Below are 19,668 nucleotides of genomic sequence, written 5' to 3'. Positions count from 1 at the left end.
CAGCATGAACTGAGGTCAGCAGTTATTAATCATCTGTCAAAGTCTGCAGGGATTTATCAGATAATTATAGTTATAAGTACATTCATATCACACAAACATGTGGCAAGGCTGCAAGGGATTCAAGCCCTAACACAATCTGCAATGACATTTTGAAAACTATGGATAAATGCTAAATCATAAAGCAAACACTTTAGAAAGAAAACCATGCCATTCATGACTATTTGCGCAGTCTAGAATTATTTTCCATATTGTTTATTTCTATAAACATTTGAGACCTTACAGAGCCTTTGACTACCTTCCCTCCTCTTTAATTTTCTTATGACTTGTAAAAACAGCAAATGTGATCATCATTTGAAACGAAACACTGGTTATTGACTCCATCCATATGAACAGACAACCAGAATGTAATCACAGCTTACTTTATAAAACCCGTCCCTGAACAAAAATATCTCGAGTTGTTCTGAAGAATCTACATAAACACATAAATAGATGTGCCTGAGGAACAGCTCTAAACCCTACAAACCAATAGATGGCATTTTAAAATAAATGACTGAAGACTGTGAACAGCATCCATTTTGCTCAGTATGGCAGCATGTAAGTTTACATGCTAGGAAACATTTCTCAATATGAATGAACTGTGAAATTGTTTCCTGCTACCCAACACTCCTGTACATTGTATTAGATTATGTTAGCCATTTCTGCATCTTGTCATAACAGGCTGTCAGTGCCCCAAGAGACAGTGTGGGTGAACAAAGGAGGCAAGGGCCCCAGCAACTGAGATGCTAAGTATCAATTGGTATGTTAGGCAAAAATAATGGAAAATATCACTCCCCTCACGCCTACCAAAGCAAGGGAGAGTGACTTCTGCAAATCTAAACACACAAAGAGGTGAGGTGAACCATGTGTATTTCAGTCCCTAGACTGTAAACGTTTCAGGAAAGGATTACCATTTTATCCCACAGCATCCAATGTCAAGCATTGCCCTATGAGTGCAAGTGAACGCTTTATTTAGAGGAAACCAATATATGAATATATGCAGTGTTTTAGCCATTTTAACCCTAGAGATTACTTTTCAAAACACAAATTTGTCTGATTTGTGGACTGCATACTGTCTTTAATTTTACTCATCAACACATAAAACTAAGAAGGTAAATATGGTACAGAAATAAAAGTCTTTCCAGGATAAAAAGTAAATAAAAGACTTTAGGGATATTGGTTATTCTGTTACATTAGTAAGGCTAACTGAAAGTTGACTCATGTGGGTATGAGTACATATGATGTTAAGTCTCTGGAGTAGTTGCAGATATTTCACTGAAACTAATGTGGCCATTTTACCTCCCAAAGGGCACCATCACATGCTTCTCTTGGTGGACCTGCACAGACACACGTTCCCCATCCCCACTATGTTTGCATTATTTTGATCACAACAGCACTTAATTCAGGAAGTGAAGGGCCTACCTACTTCTCACGTATTGTTCAGAGCCTCTGCATACCAAGCTTTCAAGATTCAAGCTACATGCTTGTGTATCTAAGGGGGCAGACTCAGAGACTTATCTTTCCATTTCTTAGTTTTTCAGTAGTCATTATCAGTATCTTTTAACTTTAAATTTTAACTTTAAAGTTCGGTGTTTTAGGGTCTAAAGCATGGGATACTTATAAGGAATATAATAAAGATGAATCTTAAGAATCATTGCTTCGGAGAAGGCAATGGCAACCCACTCCAGTACTCTTGCCTGGAAAATCCCATGGATGGAGGAGCCTGGTGGGCTGCAGTCCATGGGTTCGCAAAGAGTCAGACACTACTGAGCAACTTCACTTTCACTTTTCACTTTCATGCACTGGAGAAGGAAATGACGGGGGAGCCTGGTGGGCTGCTGTCTATGCAGTTGCACAGAGTCGGACACGACTGATGCGACTTAGCAGCAGCAGCATGCTGACCTCATAATTTTATCATCTTCTTTATTTATGGCCCAATAATGCCTTTTTGCCAATTCTCCAAGCTACTGGATTCATTTATGAGCAAAGAATTAAGCCATGTAATCTGTAGGCTTTCTGAACAGCTATATAATTTTCTAGGACTGGTGAATAACCTGCTGGAAAATGGGATTGGTGGCATTCGATTTTTTGCTTTGAAATTTGACTTTTAGTTTTATTATGCAAAAGTGTAATTAATTTTTCCTAAATGAACAAACATTTAATTGGTTAAATGAAATATGCTGTCTGTTTAGTTGGTGAATTTTCTTATATTCTATTTTTGGGAATCAAATTTTAAAAGAGATATTTAAAATCATACACTACCACACCTAAACATTAATTAATATATTCAACATTATGAAGTATGTTTCCTATACAGGGCACTGTTCCCTTTAATAGTAAAACTGGTTTTCATATGGAAAGTCTATAATGAGTCCCATCAAAGTCACAGACTCATAAATCTGGAAGTAACCCCAGATAATTTGTAACTGAAATCCTTTCCTTTACACATGAGGGTGTTCTTGTTATCAGATGAGGTCTGAACAGGTTGAGAGGCTCGCCTGAGATCATACACTGGGTTAGTAGCAGAGGTAGGATGAAAACTAAGCCCCTGTTTTCCTTTCACTGAAACAAAATGCTCCACTTTCTAACATAACTTTCTATCATGTTCATTTACTCAGCTTACAAGTTCTATTATAATTTGGACCAAAGTTAGGGCTTCCCTAGTGGCTCAGATGGTAAAGCGTCTGTCTGCAATGCAGGAGACCAGGGTTCGATCCCTGCGTTGGAAAGATCCCCTGGAGAAGGAAATGGCAGCCCACTCCAGTATTCTTGCCTGGAAAATCCCATGGACCACAAAGCCTAGTAGGCTACCGTCCACGGGGTTGCAAAGAGTTGGACACTACTGAGCGACTTCACTTAGACTTCCAGCTATCTTGAAAGTTTATTCATATAGAGATAGTCTATTGGTCTAATCTAGATGAGCTGCAAATTAGGAAAGACATATTCACATATCAAGAGAGAACTATTCTGAAGAATAAACATCCTTCTATATACACTGAAATTACAGTCTCAATTTTCAACTCCTTATTATATCTATTTATGATAGTGACAATTCTGCCTACTAGGTAACATGCAAGAAAGACAGATTGAGTATATAGACAACCAGAAACACTTAGAAGAGATTACTAATAAAGAATACTTATGAACATTCTGGGCTCCATTAAAAGTCCTGTAAAACATGTAGATGGTTTTCTGGTAGCCATGTTAGTTTGACATGGCTTGGTTGGTTGGTTCTTCATTGCTGATTGGACCAGAAGTGAATACTTGGCCCAAGCTAGGCCAACCATATTCTTTCTCCAGGAAAGGAGGAACTGCGATTCAGGCATAGACTGTCAGCCTCAGCATTATTCTGAACTGTAATATGTAAACTCAAGATAGCCATATGTGACTGAGAAGTAAAGAAAGCTGGTGCTTGGAAGAATGGAGCAGATAGGAAGAAGTAAACAGAGATGGGGTGTAGGATACTGCCTACCTGCCTCTCTGCTTTCTAGTTCCCTATACAGATCCCTCCTGAGGCCTGGCTGCCCTTGGCTTCCAGGGTACAGCCCTGTATTCTTATTTAACAAATCCTTCCTGTCTGTTTCACTCAGATGAGAGAGCTTGATAATGAGAAGCATTTAGATAATGAGTTGTACTGTAATAACTAAGATGCTGAGGGTGGTTTTCAGTAAATTCCTAGTATTTAATAAACAGTAATAAAGTGATATTGAATTATATGGATAAACTGTCAATAGTTTATTTATTTTTAAAAACCCATATAATATTACATATATTTCAAAACTTGAATTTAGATACACTTATCTCTAATGAGCCTAATAAAATAAGGTTCTTCTATATTGACAAATGACTTGTATCAATGACATTTTTGAAATAATGAAATTATTTTGAGATTATGAACTTTGAAATTATGAAAAAGAGAACAGCCATTTGAACTCATATAAGCTATCTTGATGAATGTAAAAGCATCAGGTGATACCAAGATTTATGTCTAAAATGCACTGAACATCAAGTACCTATTAAGATGAAATATCCATGCAAATAGAATAATACTGAGTAAATGAACACTTAAAGAGAGTTTGTTATGTTGCCAGGAAATGTGCTAAGGATTTTTCATATATTCTCAAAATACAACTGAGGTAATTATTATGCCTGAATTACTTTGACTTAAAGGACTTTCTCAAAGTCCCCCAGCTAGTAAAAGGCAGAAGTGCCATATAAATCTAGTTATACTATTAGCCATGACAACATAGTTTGATTAAGAAGAGTAGACTAAACTAAACTTCTAACAAAAGCCAACTTTGCAAGCTCTTCAGAAGTTTGGAAAACAATTTTAAGAAACCAAGAAAAATGAACAGTCAATCCCTAAATAATCACCCATGGTGGATTCATGTTGATGTATGGCAAAACCAATACAATACTGTAAAGTAATTAGCCTCCAATTAAGATAAATAAGTTTAAATTAAAAAAAAATAAATTTAGCTTATTAATGATTCTTACCGGGGGTTAGAAGGAGAAGGTGGGTTCATTTCTTTCTGATAGTGACGGCCCTGGTTGACAGGCTGTAAAAGACAAAACATTTCTGAGACACTAATCAGCATAATGCTCTTTATGTATCATGCACTCTCACTACTTTAATTTTTTTCCTGAGAAACAACCTGCAAGAAGGTTTATTTTATGAAGAGTTGAAGGTTGTTTGGGAGATCCAGGAAGTAACAAAGTGGTATATGAGGAAAAGCAGAGGTTATTTTAATGGCCAGTCACTGGATTAGACAGCATCTATGGTGTAATTAAAGTTCATGTGTGGAATTCTCCTCTTTGTGGAGTTTTTACACTGCTAACAAAGGTTGCTCCTTTGTTAACAGTGTAAAAAAACCAAATGTCTCCTGGAACTAATGCTGCAGAGCAAATATCAGCAATAGACTGGAGACTCAGAGATATGGAATATACATATATTTATATCTCAATGTTATTAAATTTGCAAGGATAATATCTATTTTCATTATTAGATACAGCATATACATATATTTATATCCCAATGTTACTAAATTTGCAAGGACAATGGCTACTTTCATTTTTGGAACTGCACATATAAATCTTAGGTCAAGGCAGTCAGTTTCCCCTAGCATAATAGAACCTCAAGCATTAATCACAGAACCGAAAGAACTGACTGATACCAATACTCAACAAAAATATGAAATCGGAATTTTCTCCTCCATAAGAAATCTTTAAGTTACTACCTTTTTCAAAACATCGCTAAACAACTACATTTCATGTAAGCCTTAAACACTTGCCTCCAACGCAACTCGATGTTTTTCCTTTGTTCTATAAAGGGAGAAAATTCCATTATATCTGATAGAATTCTTTTTGAACATCTCCTCAAAGTATTTCTTTTATGTGGTTAGCCACCATGTAATTCTACTATGAAAACCAAAGAAAGCTGTGGTACATATACACAATGGAGTATTACTCAGCCATTAAAAAGAATACATTTGAATCAGTTCTAATGAGGTGGATGAAACTGGAGCCTATTATACAGAGTGAAGTAAGCCAGAAGGAAAAACATAAATACAGTATACTAACGCATATATATGGAATTTAGAAAGATGGTAACAATAACCCTGTGTACGAGACAGCAAAAGAGACACTGATGTATAGAACAGTCTTATGGACTCTGTGGGAGAGGGAGAGGGTGGGAAGATTTGGGAGAATGACATTGAAACATGTAAAATATCATGTAAGAAACGAGTTGCCAGTCCAGGTTCGATGCACGATACTGGATGCTTGGGGCTAGTGCACTGGGACGACCGAGAGGGATGGTATGGGGAGGGAGGAGGGAGGAGGGTTCTGGATGGGGAACACATGTATACCTGTGGTGGATTCATTTTGATATTTGGCAAAACTAATACAATTATGTAAAATTTAAAAATAAAATAAAATTAAAAAAACACAACATTCTCATTTCATTACAATTTGGAATTTGGTATACATTTTTGAATTGCATTTGAAGGACTTCTGTTTTTTCCTTACTTAATGGGGTTGATGTTAAGGTTTTCTCAGCCATAATGTGGCCCCACAGTGTTGACCCCAGCTGAAGAAAACAGCGTGGCAATGATGCCTGTAGGTAAAAGGCACATATTCCTTATTTTCCACATATTCCTTAATTTAATGGGTCCTAAAATATTAATGACATGGGTGATGGGAATTCTTTAAACCGTCTTTCTCTATAAATAATCTCTTGGAAGTGTTTCTTTAAATCAAACACCCTGTCTGATAATCACAGTCAGTTAGCCTATCTGTGATGCACCATGAATTTAAATGTGCTCAGATACTTTGGTAATTGAACCAATATCAATACATCACCATTTCAGTAATAAGAAAAACAGCTGGGAGAACAGTAGAAGGAAAAACATATCATAAGACATATTTGATCTCACTGGAGAAATAAGACTTCCAGCATTCTGCAAGTAAAATTTAGTACTATGATTTAGGCTTTATTATTTCACAGCAAAAAAGGAATTAGTAAGCAAAGGGCCTAACAGGTTCTCTAGACCAACTCACAGTGGTGTAGAAATACTCCCAGTAATATATTCATTAGTATTCATCCAGAATTTCAGCTGTACTCAGGCCTCTACTGAATGGATCTCTACCTATTTACTTTTTGAAGAATTTAAATAACTCTCTAAGTATCACAGTTCTGCTATTCAGACAAATTTCCATTTTCCTAATTTTATGCTGTTAATTCTATTTTATACTGTCCCTACATTTATACTGTCCCTACATTCTGGCCCCTAGTGGGGCCAGAATTTGAACCCATCCAATCTCATTCCTCATTTTCCCTCTTAATCAGTAAGTTGCAGGGCTTAATCTAGCTCAGAGGTTCACTTAAATCAGTAAATAAGTTTTGCAAAACAAATATGACAAACTCAGTTCAGTTAATGGCAGGAACTCCCTTCTTCCAAATGACTCACTCCACTCTCTGGAGAATAGAAATGGTTACAGAACGCTATTTGGTTTGTGACTGAGTTCTCACTTAGACGATACAGACTGCCCTTCCATGTTTGCTCATGTTTCTACAAAGCAGACACAATGATACAAGGAGTAAAAAAAAATATACTAACAGAAAAGATTCACATTCAGTGATTTTTAAAGTGTAAGAAAACAGAGAAATAATCAGTGTAAACTTTTTGAAGTAATAAAGACTACTGACATGAATAGACAGAAAGGTAAATTTTAAAAATCCAGTTAAAAATAACTGCAAGGTGGTGGAACCAGGTCTGAATACCCAATTCTTTAACTTAATTTTTACTATTGAAAACTAAGTTTTTACCTGCAAATGTTTTATTCAATAGCTAATTTAAATTTAATAATAGCATATCATGGTAAAGCATTCTGACTCATACATGCAACTGTTAAAACTGACATAAACCCCAACTGCTAATGACTCTGTTGGGGAAGGATCCAAGTCTTGCTTTCAGGGGGGTACAATACAGAATTGGGTGGCCTCAGTTCCCTCTATGTACATGTCTTCTAATTTCATAATCACTTTCAGGGACAGGAATGGATTATGGCAATGACGCAGCTAAAAAACTCCTTTAAGATATTCCAGTTGCCATGACTTTGTTTTTAATGCTTTCTAAAGGCAGAGCTTTCACTTCAATAATGTCTTTTTGTTTTCCCGGCACACATCAGAATGGCCTAATTGTTTCTAACAGCTCTCTGAACATGATGAGGGTGGAGACAGGGTAACAGATGAACTGTCTGAAGCCAAACATCCCCATCCACAAATGGAATAGATATGTTTCTGTACATGTGCAGCAGTAAATCATTTTCGACTACTTCTAGGTAGGGAACATTCCATGAAAGCACCAGTTAAAAAAATAAGATCTTTTTTTTTATTTTGGAATTCAGCAATAAGCAGCACAGGAATAATAATGAACACCTATAAATGACCAGTCCATGGAATTCTCCAGGCCAGAATACTGGAGAGGGTAGCCTTTCCCTTCTCCAGGGGATCTTCCTAACCCAGGGATGGAACCCTGGTCTCCCGCCTTGCTTGCGGATTCTTTACCAGCTGAGCCACAGGGGAAGCCCTACAAATAACCAAGACAACAATAATAATAGTAGTAACCGATATTTATTGAGCACCTACTCTGTGTTAAATCCTTGTTGGACTTCCCTGGTGGCTCAGAACGTAAAGCATCTGCCTACAATGCAGGAGACCTGGGTTCAATCCCTGGGTTGGGAAGATCTCCTGGAGAAGGAAATGGCAACCCACTCCAGTAGTCTTACCTGGAAGATCCCATGGACGGAGGAGTCTGGTAGGCTACAGTCCGTGGGGTCGCAAAGAGTGGGACACAACTGAGTTACTTCACTTTTTCATTTTTTTCAATTTTTCACAATTCTATGAAATAGGATTAACAACTGCATCTAAAGGGGGAGGAATAGGACTCTGTAAGCATGTCTGTTCTCCAGAGCGTGGAGTGATCATTTGGAAGAAAGGAGTGTTAACCTAAGGTCATGCCAGTCAGGAAATAGTGGGGCCATAATTTGAACCCATCCAATCTCATTCCTCATTCTCCCTCTTAATCAGTAAGCTGCAGGGCTTAATCTAGCTCAGAGGTTCACTTAAATCAGTAAATAAGTTTTGCAAAACAAATATGACAAACTCAGTTCAGTTAATGGCAGGAAGAAAAAGTGGTCCTGAAATACATGTATTTGATATATGTAGGACTATCTCCTTACCATAAATTAAATTCATTTGATTTCATTCTTATGACATGTAACTATATATTTAAAATCAAAGAAAATGTTTTGCCACACTGCTAAATTTGGGACAACATAAGATAAAACAGACAATCCTCTAAGAACGAGAAAAGTTTATTTCATGAGGTGACTTTCATAGTCATTAAACACAGAACAACTCGCACGTTTTAATATTTTCTCCTGACAGCACAGATATTACACTGACTTCAATATTAGTTTTCGTATATCATTTCTATAGTGGTATAAAGAACAGCTTGCTCATCTGATTTATCTGCAGCTTAGCACAATCAACCACTTACTGTTTTTAGTTCAGGAAGATTAAAAGAAAACTCATTATACCCAAAGAGAGCTAAGAAGTTAATGAATCTGTAGATCAGAAAAAAGTAAGACCTATTAACTAGAAAGAGCCTGAAATGCTAGTATATTACACATTGTACACATAGCAGCCAGCAACCATCATGTAAAACACTGATACGTTTATGAGCCAAGGAATGGAACAGATCCTAGAAACTTGGGACCTTGTCCTCTGGGTGGCGCTGTTGCTATGCACTAGAGTCGGGAAAACACCACAGATGAAATGAACTGCCACCGAGCACAAGAAGCTCTGCTTTTCCATGATCAAGCTGCTAGACGTTTTGGGGTAAGGGAGAGAAGTGAAGGCTAAATTAAAGAACAGGAGATAAGATAATCCTGTCATGTTAAAAGGTAAAGGAAATATTTTTCTGTTGTTATGTTAAAACTATGAAAATGACAAAAAAATGTTGCAAGGTTAATCAAGACCATAAATAACTTGTCTGAGAACTTCACCATATGCTTGCAATTTTATTAAGTGCGTTTTGCCTCGTTTTTCTCCAAATATTATGCTCTGCAGTATGCCACATTGATGGATGCATGCGAAGATTTTTTTTTTAAACAAGCTGAGGAGACTTATGTGCTTGATATTAGGTCACGGGAAATAACTTAGAGGAACAATGGCTTTGAGGCATCTGCTTACAAAGTATCACATGAGGCATGCTTTTCTTCAATTTAGATTAGAGGCGGGACAGAGAAATAACAAAACACTGAACAATGAGTTAAGTCAAGCTCTGAGGGGTCAGTCTGAATGCTAAGCTCACATCAAAACAGGCACACTAGAACCTCAGCCCACCCTTATAGCCTTCAGTGGTCACAAAAAGAGAAAATATCCTAGGAATCTTTTCTGATCACTCAAGTGGTCCTTTGAGGAGAGCATCTTTGGGGGAGCAGCAAATTATAGTTAGTGTCAGCTCATTATGTGAGGCACTAAGCACACACACTCCGAGTACACAATCAGTTCCCACCATGCCCACACAATGAAGGGCCTCTACTATTCCCAGTTTATAGGTGATCATGCTAGCAAAAGGCAGAGCTGGGATTTGAGACCAGGTTGGCTGACAGAGTCTAAATTATTTTGGACGTCACTTTTTCCATTAACAGCTATTCCTCTTCCTGAAAAGGAACCGTATACCACATATACATACACACACAGACACACACACACTCCTCAAGACATAGCTTTATGCTCCTATCAATCAAAATCCTTCACCAAAATAAAATTCACTTAAGAATCCATTATAACTAATTCCTAGCTCTCTTCCAAAGGCTGCCTAGAGCCCAGTTTTTCAATAAATCTCACGAGGGCTACTCCTAACAGAACCCTCCAAAATTGATTACTTGCAGCCTGGTTTCCACAGAAGTTGAAAAGTATTGTTTTAATTGAATTTGGTTCTAAGTTAGAAACTTTGAAAAATTTGTCTGTCAAATGCCAATGGATTTCTCAGTAGGTTTGATTTATTTAGCAAGAGATGCCTACAAAAGCCAATTTGCTATGAGAAATATGGTTACATTTAATTACACTTTTAAATGATTAACTTATTATATCTAAACACTTTTTAAATAGTACATATTACTCTGAACTGCACAGATGCTGAGGAAAGCTGAGAAGCCAAAGCTTGCAGTAAACACAACAGACTTTACTAAAGACTTGTTTTACTCTCTGTAGGCTTCCTGGTTTGACTGCAATGTGTATGAAATCATTAAGTAAAGATGCCAAACTGAATGTGACCTGCCTAAATCTTCTTTAGAGGGAGATTTTTCCTTTTTGTGTGTATTTAATATCCAGTTATTAAATCTTGAATGTAAAATACTACCAGCATCATTCAGGACTTATTTATGCAAAGTACAGCTGATGTTTATTTTGGAATTTTGATAAAACTACCTTACTTTAGAGTAAAAAAGGAATCTTTTAATATTATTGACTGATTTGCTCAACCAAACAACTAACAACCAGTGCTGACTGAGTGTGACCTCATGCTAGGCCCTGTGCTCGGCACAGTCCTGCCTTCAAGGAGCTCACAACCAGGCTCGAGGGATGCTGATGACAGTGGTTACCTGATGTGGTAAGTGCTATCACCAAAGATATTGGGAGCCAGAGAAGAAAGAAAATAATTCTATGCAGGAGAAAGGGTTTCATGAAGATGGGACATTTGAGTTGGGCCTTCAAACACAGGAGTGTTCAAGGTATAGAAGAGGGAAGGAGGGTCTCCAGGCAGAGAAGAGGGTATGGGTAATGGCATCGCTAACAGAATGTGGACAAAAGGCAGGGCCATGATGTGTGAGCTGCAGTGTAGCTGGAGTAAGCAGCAGTGTTGTTGGGTCAGGGGTGGGCAGTGATTATGAGGGAAGCAAAAATTCATTTCAAGTCCTGTTTGAGGTGATGGAGAAAAAAAGGCACTAAGAGGAGGTAATCTTGTTAAAGGAGACAATTGGTTCTGCTCCTTTTCAGAACCTGGAATTCCTTTTCTCCTCTCTTTATGTGATGAGCTTACACTCATTCTAGAACCCTGGCTTACCTGCAGCCTTCTCTGTGAAAACATCCCTGAAACCAACAAGTAGAATTAATTATTCCCTCGCACGTGTTCCCTCCTCTCTTTATCTTATTATCATTCTCTTGTTATCATAATAATGATATCTTGTTATCACTCTCTTACAGTGAGCTGTTTATCTCCAATATGGTGAGTATCTCAAGACTTTTCAGTTCAGTTCAGTTGCTCAGTCATGTCCAACTCTTTGTGACCCCATGGACCGTAGCACACCAGGCCTCCCTGTCCATCACCAACGCCTGGAGTTTACTCAAACTCATGTCCATTAAGTCAGTGATGCCATCCAACCATCTCATCCTCTGTCATCCCCTTCTCTCACCTTCACTCTCCCAGCATCAGGGTCTTTTCAAATGAGTCAGCTTTTCGCATCAGGTGGCCAAAGTATTAGAGTTTCAGCTTCAACATCAGTCCTTCTGATGAACACTCAGGACTGATCTCCTTTAGGATGGACTGGTTGGATCTCCTTGCAGTCCAAGGGACTCTCAAGAGTCATCTCCAACACCACAGTTCAAAAGCATTAATTCTTTGGCACTCAGCTTTCCTGTCCAACTCTCACATCCATACATGACCACTGGAAAAACCATAGCCTTGACTAGACAGACCTTTGTTGACAAAGTAATGTCTCTGCTTTTGAATATGCTCTCTAGGTTGGTCGCAACTTTCCTTCCAAGGAGCAAGCGTCTTTTAATTTCATGGCTGCAGTCACCATCTGCAGTGATTTTGGAGTCCCCAAAAGTAAAGTCTGCCACTGTTTCCACTGTTTCTCCATTTATTTGCCATGAAGTGATGGGACCAGATGCCATGATCTTAGTTTTCTGAATGTTGAGCTTTAAGCCAACTTTTTCACTCTCCTCTTTCACTTTCATCAAGAGGCACTTTAGTTCTTCTTCACTTTCTGCCATAAGGGTGGTGTCATCTGCGTATTTGAGGTTATTGATATTTCTCCTGGCAATCTTGATTCCAGCTTGTGCTTATTCCAGCCCAGTGTTTCTCATGATGTACTCTACATATAAGTTAAATAAGCAGGGTGACAATATACAGTTTTGACATATTCCTTTTTCTATTTGGAACCAGTCTGCTGTTCCCTGTCCAGCTCTAACTGTTGCTTCCTGACCTGCATACAGATTTCTCAAGAGGCAGGTCAGGTGGTCTGGTATTTCCATCTCTTTCAGAATTTTCCAGTTTATTGTAATCCACACAGTCAAAGGCTTTGGCATAGTCAACAAAGTAGAAATAGATGGTTTTGCTGGAACTGTCTTGCTTTTTCAGTGATCCAGTGGATGTTGGCCAAGGGCAGACAGACTGAAAACCACCTCACAGAAAACTAACCAATCTACTCACACGGACCACAGCCTTGTCTAACTCAATGAAACTATGAGCCATGCCGTGCAGGGCCACCCAAGGCGGACGGGTCATGGTGGAGAGTTCTCACAAAATGTGGTCCACTGGAGAAGGGAATGGCAAACCACTTCAGCATTTTTGCCTTAAGAACCCCATGAATAGTATGAACAGTATCTCTAGGGTGAGTAAAGACTTTTTTGTATCCCCAGCACAATCCACAGAAGATTGTACCACTCAAAAAAAATGTGGGATAAATTAATGTGGGACAGACAAGCTAGGCTGCGGTGAGTGTTAGCATGGAGATAATCCTGGCTCTTGTGACGGAAAGGAAGCTACCTCTCTCAGTGAGCCTGGAGAAGGATTACAGAAGGCTTTGGAGCTGAGTCTTAAGAGATAAACTGGTACAAGGTACAAGGATGCATAAAACTGCCTTTAGCGGATTACCACTGGGATTAAAGCATGGAGAGAAAGGTGGAGAGCAGTGAGAGATGATCCTGGAGAGAGGGGCAGGTCTCAGATCATGGTGGGGGGACTGTGTATGCCAGGATAAAGAGGCAATGAGGAGTTACAAAAGGGCTTCATGTAGGGATGAGATCACATCAGATGTGGTCTTTAGAGAGACAGCCAGCATGAATAATAATGACAACTAATCTTAATTTATTAATTGCTTATCATGTCTCAGACACAGTGCCATGTGTTTGACAAGGTCACAGCTTGGATGTGAACCTTGGCGATTTGACTTCAGAGCCTATGCTCCTAACCACCACGCTATAGTGCTTGGATTGCAGGCACCTTAGTATTAGGAAATTGATGAGGGAATTTGGATAAGAAATGAAATACCAAAGCTATGGTATTAGATGAAGGAAAGTGAAGTCACTCAGTCGTGTCCTACTCTTTGAGACCCCATGGACTGTAACCTGCCAGGCTCCTCCATCCATGGGATTTTCCAGGCAAGAATACTGGATTGTATTGCTATTTCCTTCTCCAGGGGATTTTCCCGACCCAGGGATCAAACCCGGGTCTCCCACACTGCAGGCAGACTCTTTACTGTCTGGGCCACTTTTGATGTGAGCATGGTATTAGATAGGGAGGGTTAAGAGGTAAAAAGGAGAGGGGATTCTCAGGATTTGACGACCAATTGGGTGTGGTAAATGAAGGGGTGGGAGAAGTGGAGACGTCTTTCAAATTTCTGGTTTGAGTGTCAGTGTGGAGGATCAGTGTGGAGGATGGTGCCATCACTGTGACATAAGAAAAGCAGGATATCACTGTGATGAAGTTATGTCTTCTTCCACTGCTTCTTTTTCATTGCCCTGGTACAACTTCTAAAAAGAAAATTATGAGCTCCCAGAAAAGACCATAGTAGTTCTTGTAAACTGCTCTATTTAGACTCTATACGAGCAACAAGATGCAGAATTCATTAAGGAATGCAATTTTCCATTTGTTGATAGTTTCAATATTGAAATAGACTGAGTTTGATGGAATAATAAATATATCTTACAAATACCAAAGGTAGGTTTTTTCAATTATTTTCTCTGTCTAAAAAAATAGACTGTTTTCAGTTTCTCATTTGGTCAAATAGAGGGGTTATTAAGTTTATTACCAATGGTTATTTTCAGCTGTAGACTTTTAGAGTGAAGTAGTTGTGATGCATGGGGACTTCAGCCCTTGCCACAACAGGACAGTGATGGGGACATGGTATCCTGGGCAACTGAGAGTTCAGCCTTTTCAGTCTTGAATAATCACTTTCCAGCTTGCCCTTTGTAATGCTGGGTCTCTGAGCTACTTCATGACAGAATGGGTTTGTTCAGGAGGCCACTATTCTCTTTGTTACTATGGTTTAAATGGCTGCTAAGAAATATTTTATAAGAAAGGCAGTATTTCAATTCCACTGTAAATTGCATTGGCAAAAATCTGCAACTTACTCTTCTGTTCTTAGCTCTGGCTATCAGGATACTCTGAGTAACCAGTACACAGGGGTATGTTTTTCTGGGTGGGTAGGTACTCTCTGGGACCACGGTTGCTTGGTGTGTTATGTATGCTTGATCATCCAGTTTAATGAAAGCACAGCTAAATAAGGCAAGACCAACTTGGACGGTGGTCAAGGTGGTAAAAAGAACACTAAAGAAAAACTAATATAATTGCCCCCACCACCCCTAATCCTTAGAACCAATTTGTATTTCTCATCTGTGATTTGGAAGTTCTCTCCAGAGTAGAAATCTCAACTTCTGCTAGATATTCATAGCACTCAGTTGACAATTAAGTCACATATCAAGAAGTCCTTATCATGGAGGCTAGAAGCTTAGAATTGAGAGTCATGCCAAACTAGTTCTGTGTCACTCTACTCAAGAGTCTGTTTTCTCATCTGAAAATGGGAACTCAATAGTGCTTACCACATAGGATAGCAGCAAGGAGTAGTGAGAAACACAAGGCCTAGTGTCAGGGCCTCTGAGATTTCTAAGAGCTACAAAGAAGGTGGAGATCCGGAAAAAAAAAATTACTTTAAAATAGAAAATGAAAACTGAAAAATTGATATTTAACTCAATACTTAAAACATAGCTTATCCACTGTTAACTACACTTAAACTAACCTTTATGTAATTTTATATAAGCATGAACCAAAGGTGCACAGTTTTATATTTCCTTTCAAAAATTGTCTGGTAAAAAACTATATTTACTACTGGATTTGAAAGTACATTTTAATATGTTTGATCTGATGTTGAATGTAGCATTATAAGTAAATGTTTGTTCGGTCTATGGAGATCTTAAATGCTTTTAGGTCTTAAAGAAATGGCAGCTCTAATTGCCATTATTATAATCATGATTTTATTCTTCTGCCCCATGACATTTCTTACATTGCGACTGACTGTTCTGTGAATGTTTCTGCCTTGTCTTTTCAATTAAACCATAAGATCCGTGAGGATTGTACTGAAGAATAGACGCAGTAAAATCACTGGGCTTTGTTCTGGGCTCTACCACTGAGCAGGTGTGGAAGCTTGAGTCCAGAATTTAGTTACTTCAACTGAAAAACAGGCAGACTGTGGCCTGCTTCAGGTCGCCTGCTAGTCTATAGAAAAAATGAAGGGCTGCATTTAAGAGTGCTTTAACCGTATAAACATACAGGATAGTATAAGCTGCTGAAGCACTTGCAATGCCTCTCATGGCCAGAGACACAGGGAGGAGTCAGCAAAAACCCGGTGACTTCCAAAAACATTTTTTCTGCCACTGTATCCAAGCCATACTTGGTTTAGCTATAGTCTCTTCCTTTTTGTTCATTCATTTAACGGATACTTTTAAAACACATATTGAGCCTGTTCTATGTGCCAGGGCTTGTGCTAGGGAGCTGAGAATGCAATGAAATACCTAGAGTCTATAGTAAAATTATTCTTTTTCTTTCATTTTCATGTAGGGTTTTATATCTCACCACACAATTAACATACATTATCTGAAGGTGCAAACTAAGTCACTTTAGTAGTGACACTTTGCAACCCCATGCACTGAAGCCTGCCAGGCTACTCTGTCCATTGGGTTCTCCAGGCAAGAATATGGAGTGGGTTGCCAGGGCCTTCTCCAGGTGATCTTCCCGACCCAGGAATTGAACCTAGATCTCCCGCACTGCAGGCAAGATTCTTTATCGTTTGAGTCACCAGGGAAGCCCATTATCTGAAGATAAATAAAATAATTTAAAACAAGACAATGCCTCCAGTATTACAACACTATTTCAGAACAGTTTTCATGGGAAGTATTCTCATTCAGCCCTACTTTTCCCAGGCAAGGCTGGGCTTTGTTACGGAGAGGCTGGATCCCTGATTAAGGCAGTAAACAGAGTTGCAAACCCCTGGACTCACCGGTGGCAGGCAGGAGTTCCACGTGGTTGTGTCGTCGCTGCTGGTGCTTATGCTGACGTTACAGTTGTCAACCTGGGATGCGCTCAGGCCATAGGGAGCCCCAGTATCCTCCAGTTCCTCATTCTGTTGCCGCCGTAGGCTGGCGAGCATTTGCAACTCAGATTCACTAATCTCACTGGGCTGATAGTTTCTCCAGTCATACTCCTGACCAAGAGAGAAGAAATTGAAAGAGCAATGAGTCACTTGGCCTTTCTTAATTTTATGGGCTTCTGTGAATGCTACTCTACAGCCTTAAGCCCTACAGTGGCTCCCCACTGACAGAGGCCCAGATCTTTAACAGGCCTTTATATGCCGCCCCTGCCGGCTGCCTCATCATGTCTCCTTCTCCTGACGTGCCGGCCACGCTGTCCTCTATTCAGGTCCTCAAAAGCGTCACACCCACTCTTGCCTTAGTGCCTGTGCACACGCCATTTCTTGTGTGCGAATGCCCAGCTGTCCTTTAGGGCCCAGATTATGTGTTTTTCTTCAGAAAAGCTTTTCCTGACAGTTCAAAACTGGGTCAGTTCCTCCACATTATGTGCTCTCAGAGAATCTTACAGTGTACATTTTTAGCACCATCACAGCCGCAGGTACCTAACTGGTTTTGGAGTCCACAGGTAGTGTGTGAGTGCTACAAAGGCAAGCTCCACGACTGTCTTACTTCCATTGTATTTCTCACACCTGGAGCCCAGCCAGTATTTGAGGACTGACTAAATAAACAAAAATTCAAAACAGCTTTTTGTAAAAGAAAAAATCACCTTCCATAAAAATGTCTGGTTTATAAGAGAATTGACAAATTTCATCAGTGTGAACACTAGGACCAAATAAATTCAACTAACAGTAAGAATGAAGATAACTAATGTTAAAAGCCACCAAATAAAATATGAACTGAAGATGGGAACATGTAAGGTCTGAAAGCCAGAAAGACCTCAGAGCTACCATAAACACTTAAATTCATATGGACTTTACTATACATATGTAATCTGTCAAGTCTACTACTATAAATCTTCAGAGCTAGTATAAATATTATTTCAATGTATAGGGAAGAAACTGGCATATGGAATTTTCAAACCTCTTCCCTTTTCTCTGGCTTAAACCAAATTTGGTAGCTAACATTAACTTCAACATTGCTGAAATGTTAGCATCACATATGAATGAGCAGTGTGATTTACATCCAGGACTGGCATACAACTTGAAAACAAACTTGAAATATTTTTGTACATCTGGAATCAGTGATAATGCTCAAAAAGTTTTTCCATGATATATAAGACATTTTAAGATATTCACATTTCTAAATTTGTTTTCTTGGATGACTCTTTGAGATAGCTACTGTCTTTTCTTCTGCCTCATCAGGATGTAAAAGGTTAAGAAAATAACAATTGAAAAAAATTCTTAGTGTTTCTATGACACTAAAAGCTTTTTAATAAAGCATTATCATCATCATAACTTTGGGGTTATGAAAGCCTGTGATCTAATAATGTGATGTAGAGATTTTCTGTGAAGTTGAAACTCACTTCAATGGAAACTCACTTAAATTCTTATAGTTCATGGCTTCAGCTGCTTGACACCCTTAATGGATGTCATGAGTAATGAGTCCATGAGCATTTAATATGCTTAGAGACTTCTTTGAATAAAACAGATATTACAAGAAGAAAAACAAAGTTTATATTCCCAAAAAAGGCACTTTAAAAAGGGAAAAATAAAAACAATTTAAATTCAAAATAAATAGGGGGGTAATAAACAAAAAGATGCCCAACATCACTGTCATTAGAGAAAGCAAATCAATACAACAATGAGGGACCATTCACATCCACAGGGATTGTTATAATACAAAAGACAGACAGTAACAAGTGCTGGCAAGGATGCGGAGAAACTGGAATCCTCACACATCACTGGTTGTGATTATAAAATGGTGCAGCCACTTTGGAAATGTTTGGTGGTTCCTCAAAACATTAAACATGGGCCATGGGGCCAGCAATTCACTTGCTGGGATATATCCAAGAGAACTAAAAATATACATGCGTACAGAAACTTCCATATGAATGTTCATTAGCAGTATTATTCATAATAGCCCAAAAGTGGAAACCACCAAATGTCCATCAGCTGATGAATGGATTTTTGTTTATCCATACAATGGAGTATTATTAGCCATAAAGATACATGCTACAAGATGGGTGAATGTTGAAAATATTATGCTAAGTGAAAGAAGCCTGAGACAAAAGGTCATGGATTATATGATTTCATGTATATGAAATATACAGAAAAGGCAAGTATACAGAGATAGAAGGGAGACAGGTGGTTGTCCAGGGATTGAGGAGAGACGGAATGGGCAGTGATCTCTAACAGGTAAGGGGTTTCTTTCTGGGGTGATTCAAATGTTCTGAAAGCAGGCTGTGTTGTAGTGATGGTTACAGAATGTCCTGAATATACTAAAAACTTCTGAACTTTATGGTATATGAATTAATTATAACTCAACTGAAAAAAAAAGTAGTTCAGTAATCAGATGTGAAACAAAGACTAGCCATTTGACTTTGGGGTCAACAGTAAACACATGACTTTCTGCCCTTCAGTTTCTCTGTCAAGAAGTAGAACTGAACATTCTGGCATGTCGCGTGGTGGTGGTGTAGTTGCTCAGTCGTGTCCAACTCTTGTGACCCCTCTGTCCATGGGATTTCCCAGGCAAGAATACTAGAGTGGGTTGCCATTTCCTCCTCCAGGGGATTTTCCTGACCCAGGGATCGAACC

General features: G+C 38.8%; 1 protein-coding gene across 5 annotated transcripts in view; it reads right to left on the bottom strand.

Moving 5' to 3' along the window:
* The window catches only part of CFAP20DC (CFAP20 domain containing), a 268,693-nt gene that overhangs the window by 58,800 nt on the left and 190,225 nt on the right, over nt 1-19,668 (bottom strand). For all 5 annotated transcript variants that reach the window (XM_061396525.1, XM_061396524.1, XM_061396523.1 and 2 more), the window contains 2 exons: nt 16,885-17,088; nt 4,534-4,595 (listed from right to left, as the gene is read on the bottom strand). In XM_061396525.1, the coding sequence (XP_061252509.1) occupies nt 4,534-4,595; nt 16,885-17,088 (266 nt within the window). The remainder of the gene's footprint in view (nt 1-4,533; nt 4,596-16,884; nt 17,089-19,668) is intronic.

The sequence above is a fragment of the Bos javanicus genome, chromosome 22 (assembly GCF_032452875.1).
Source record: "Bos javanicus breed banteng chromosome 22, ARS-OSU_banteng_1.0, whole genome shotgun sequence".
NCBI classification, from domain to species: Eukaryota; Metazoa; Chordata; class Mammalia; order Artiodactyla; family Bovidae; genus Bos; species Bos javanicus.
The sequence above is the reverse complement of the archived record's forward strand: the minus strand, read 5'-3'. Positions and strand labels throughout refer to the sequence as shown.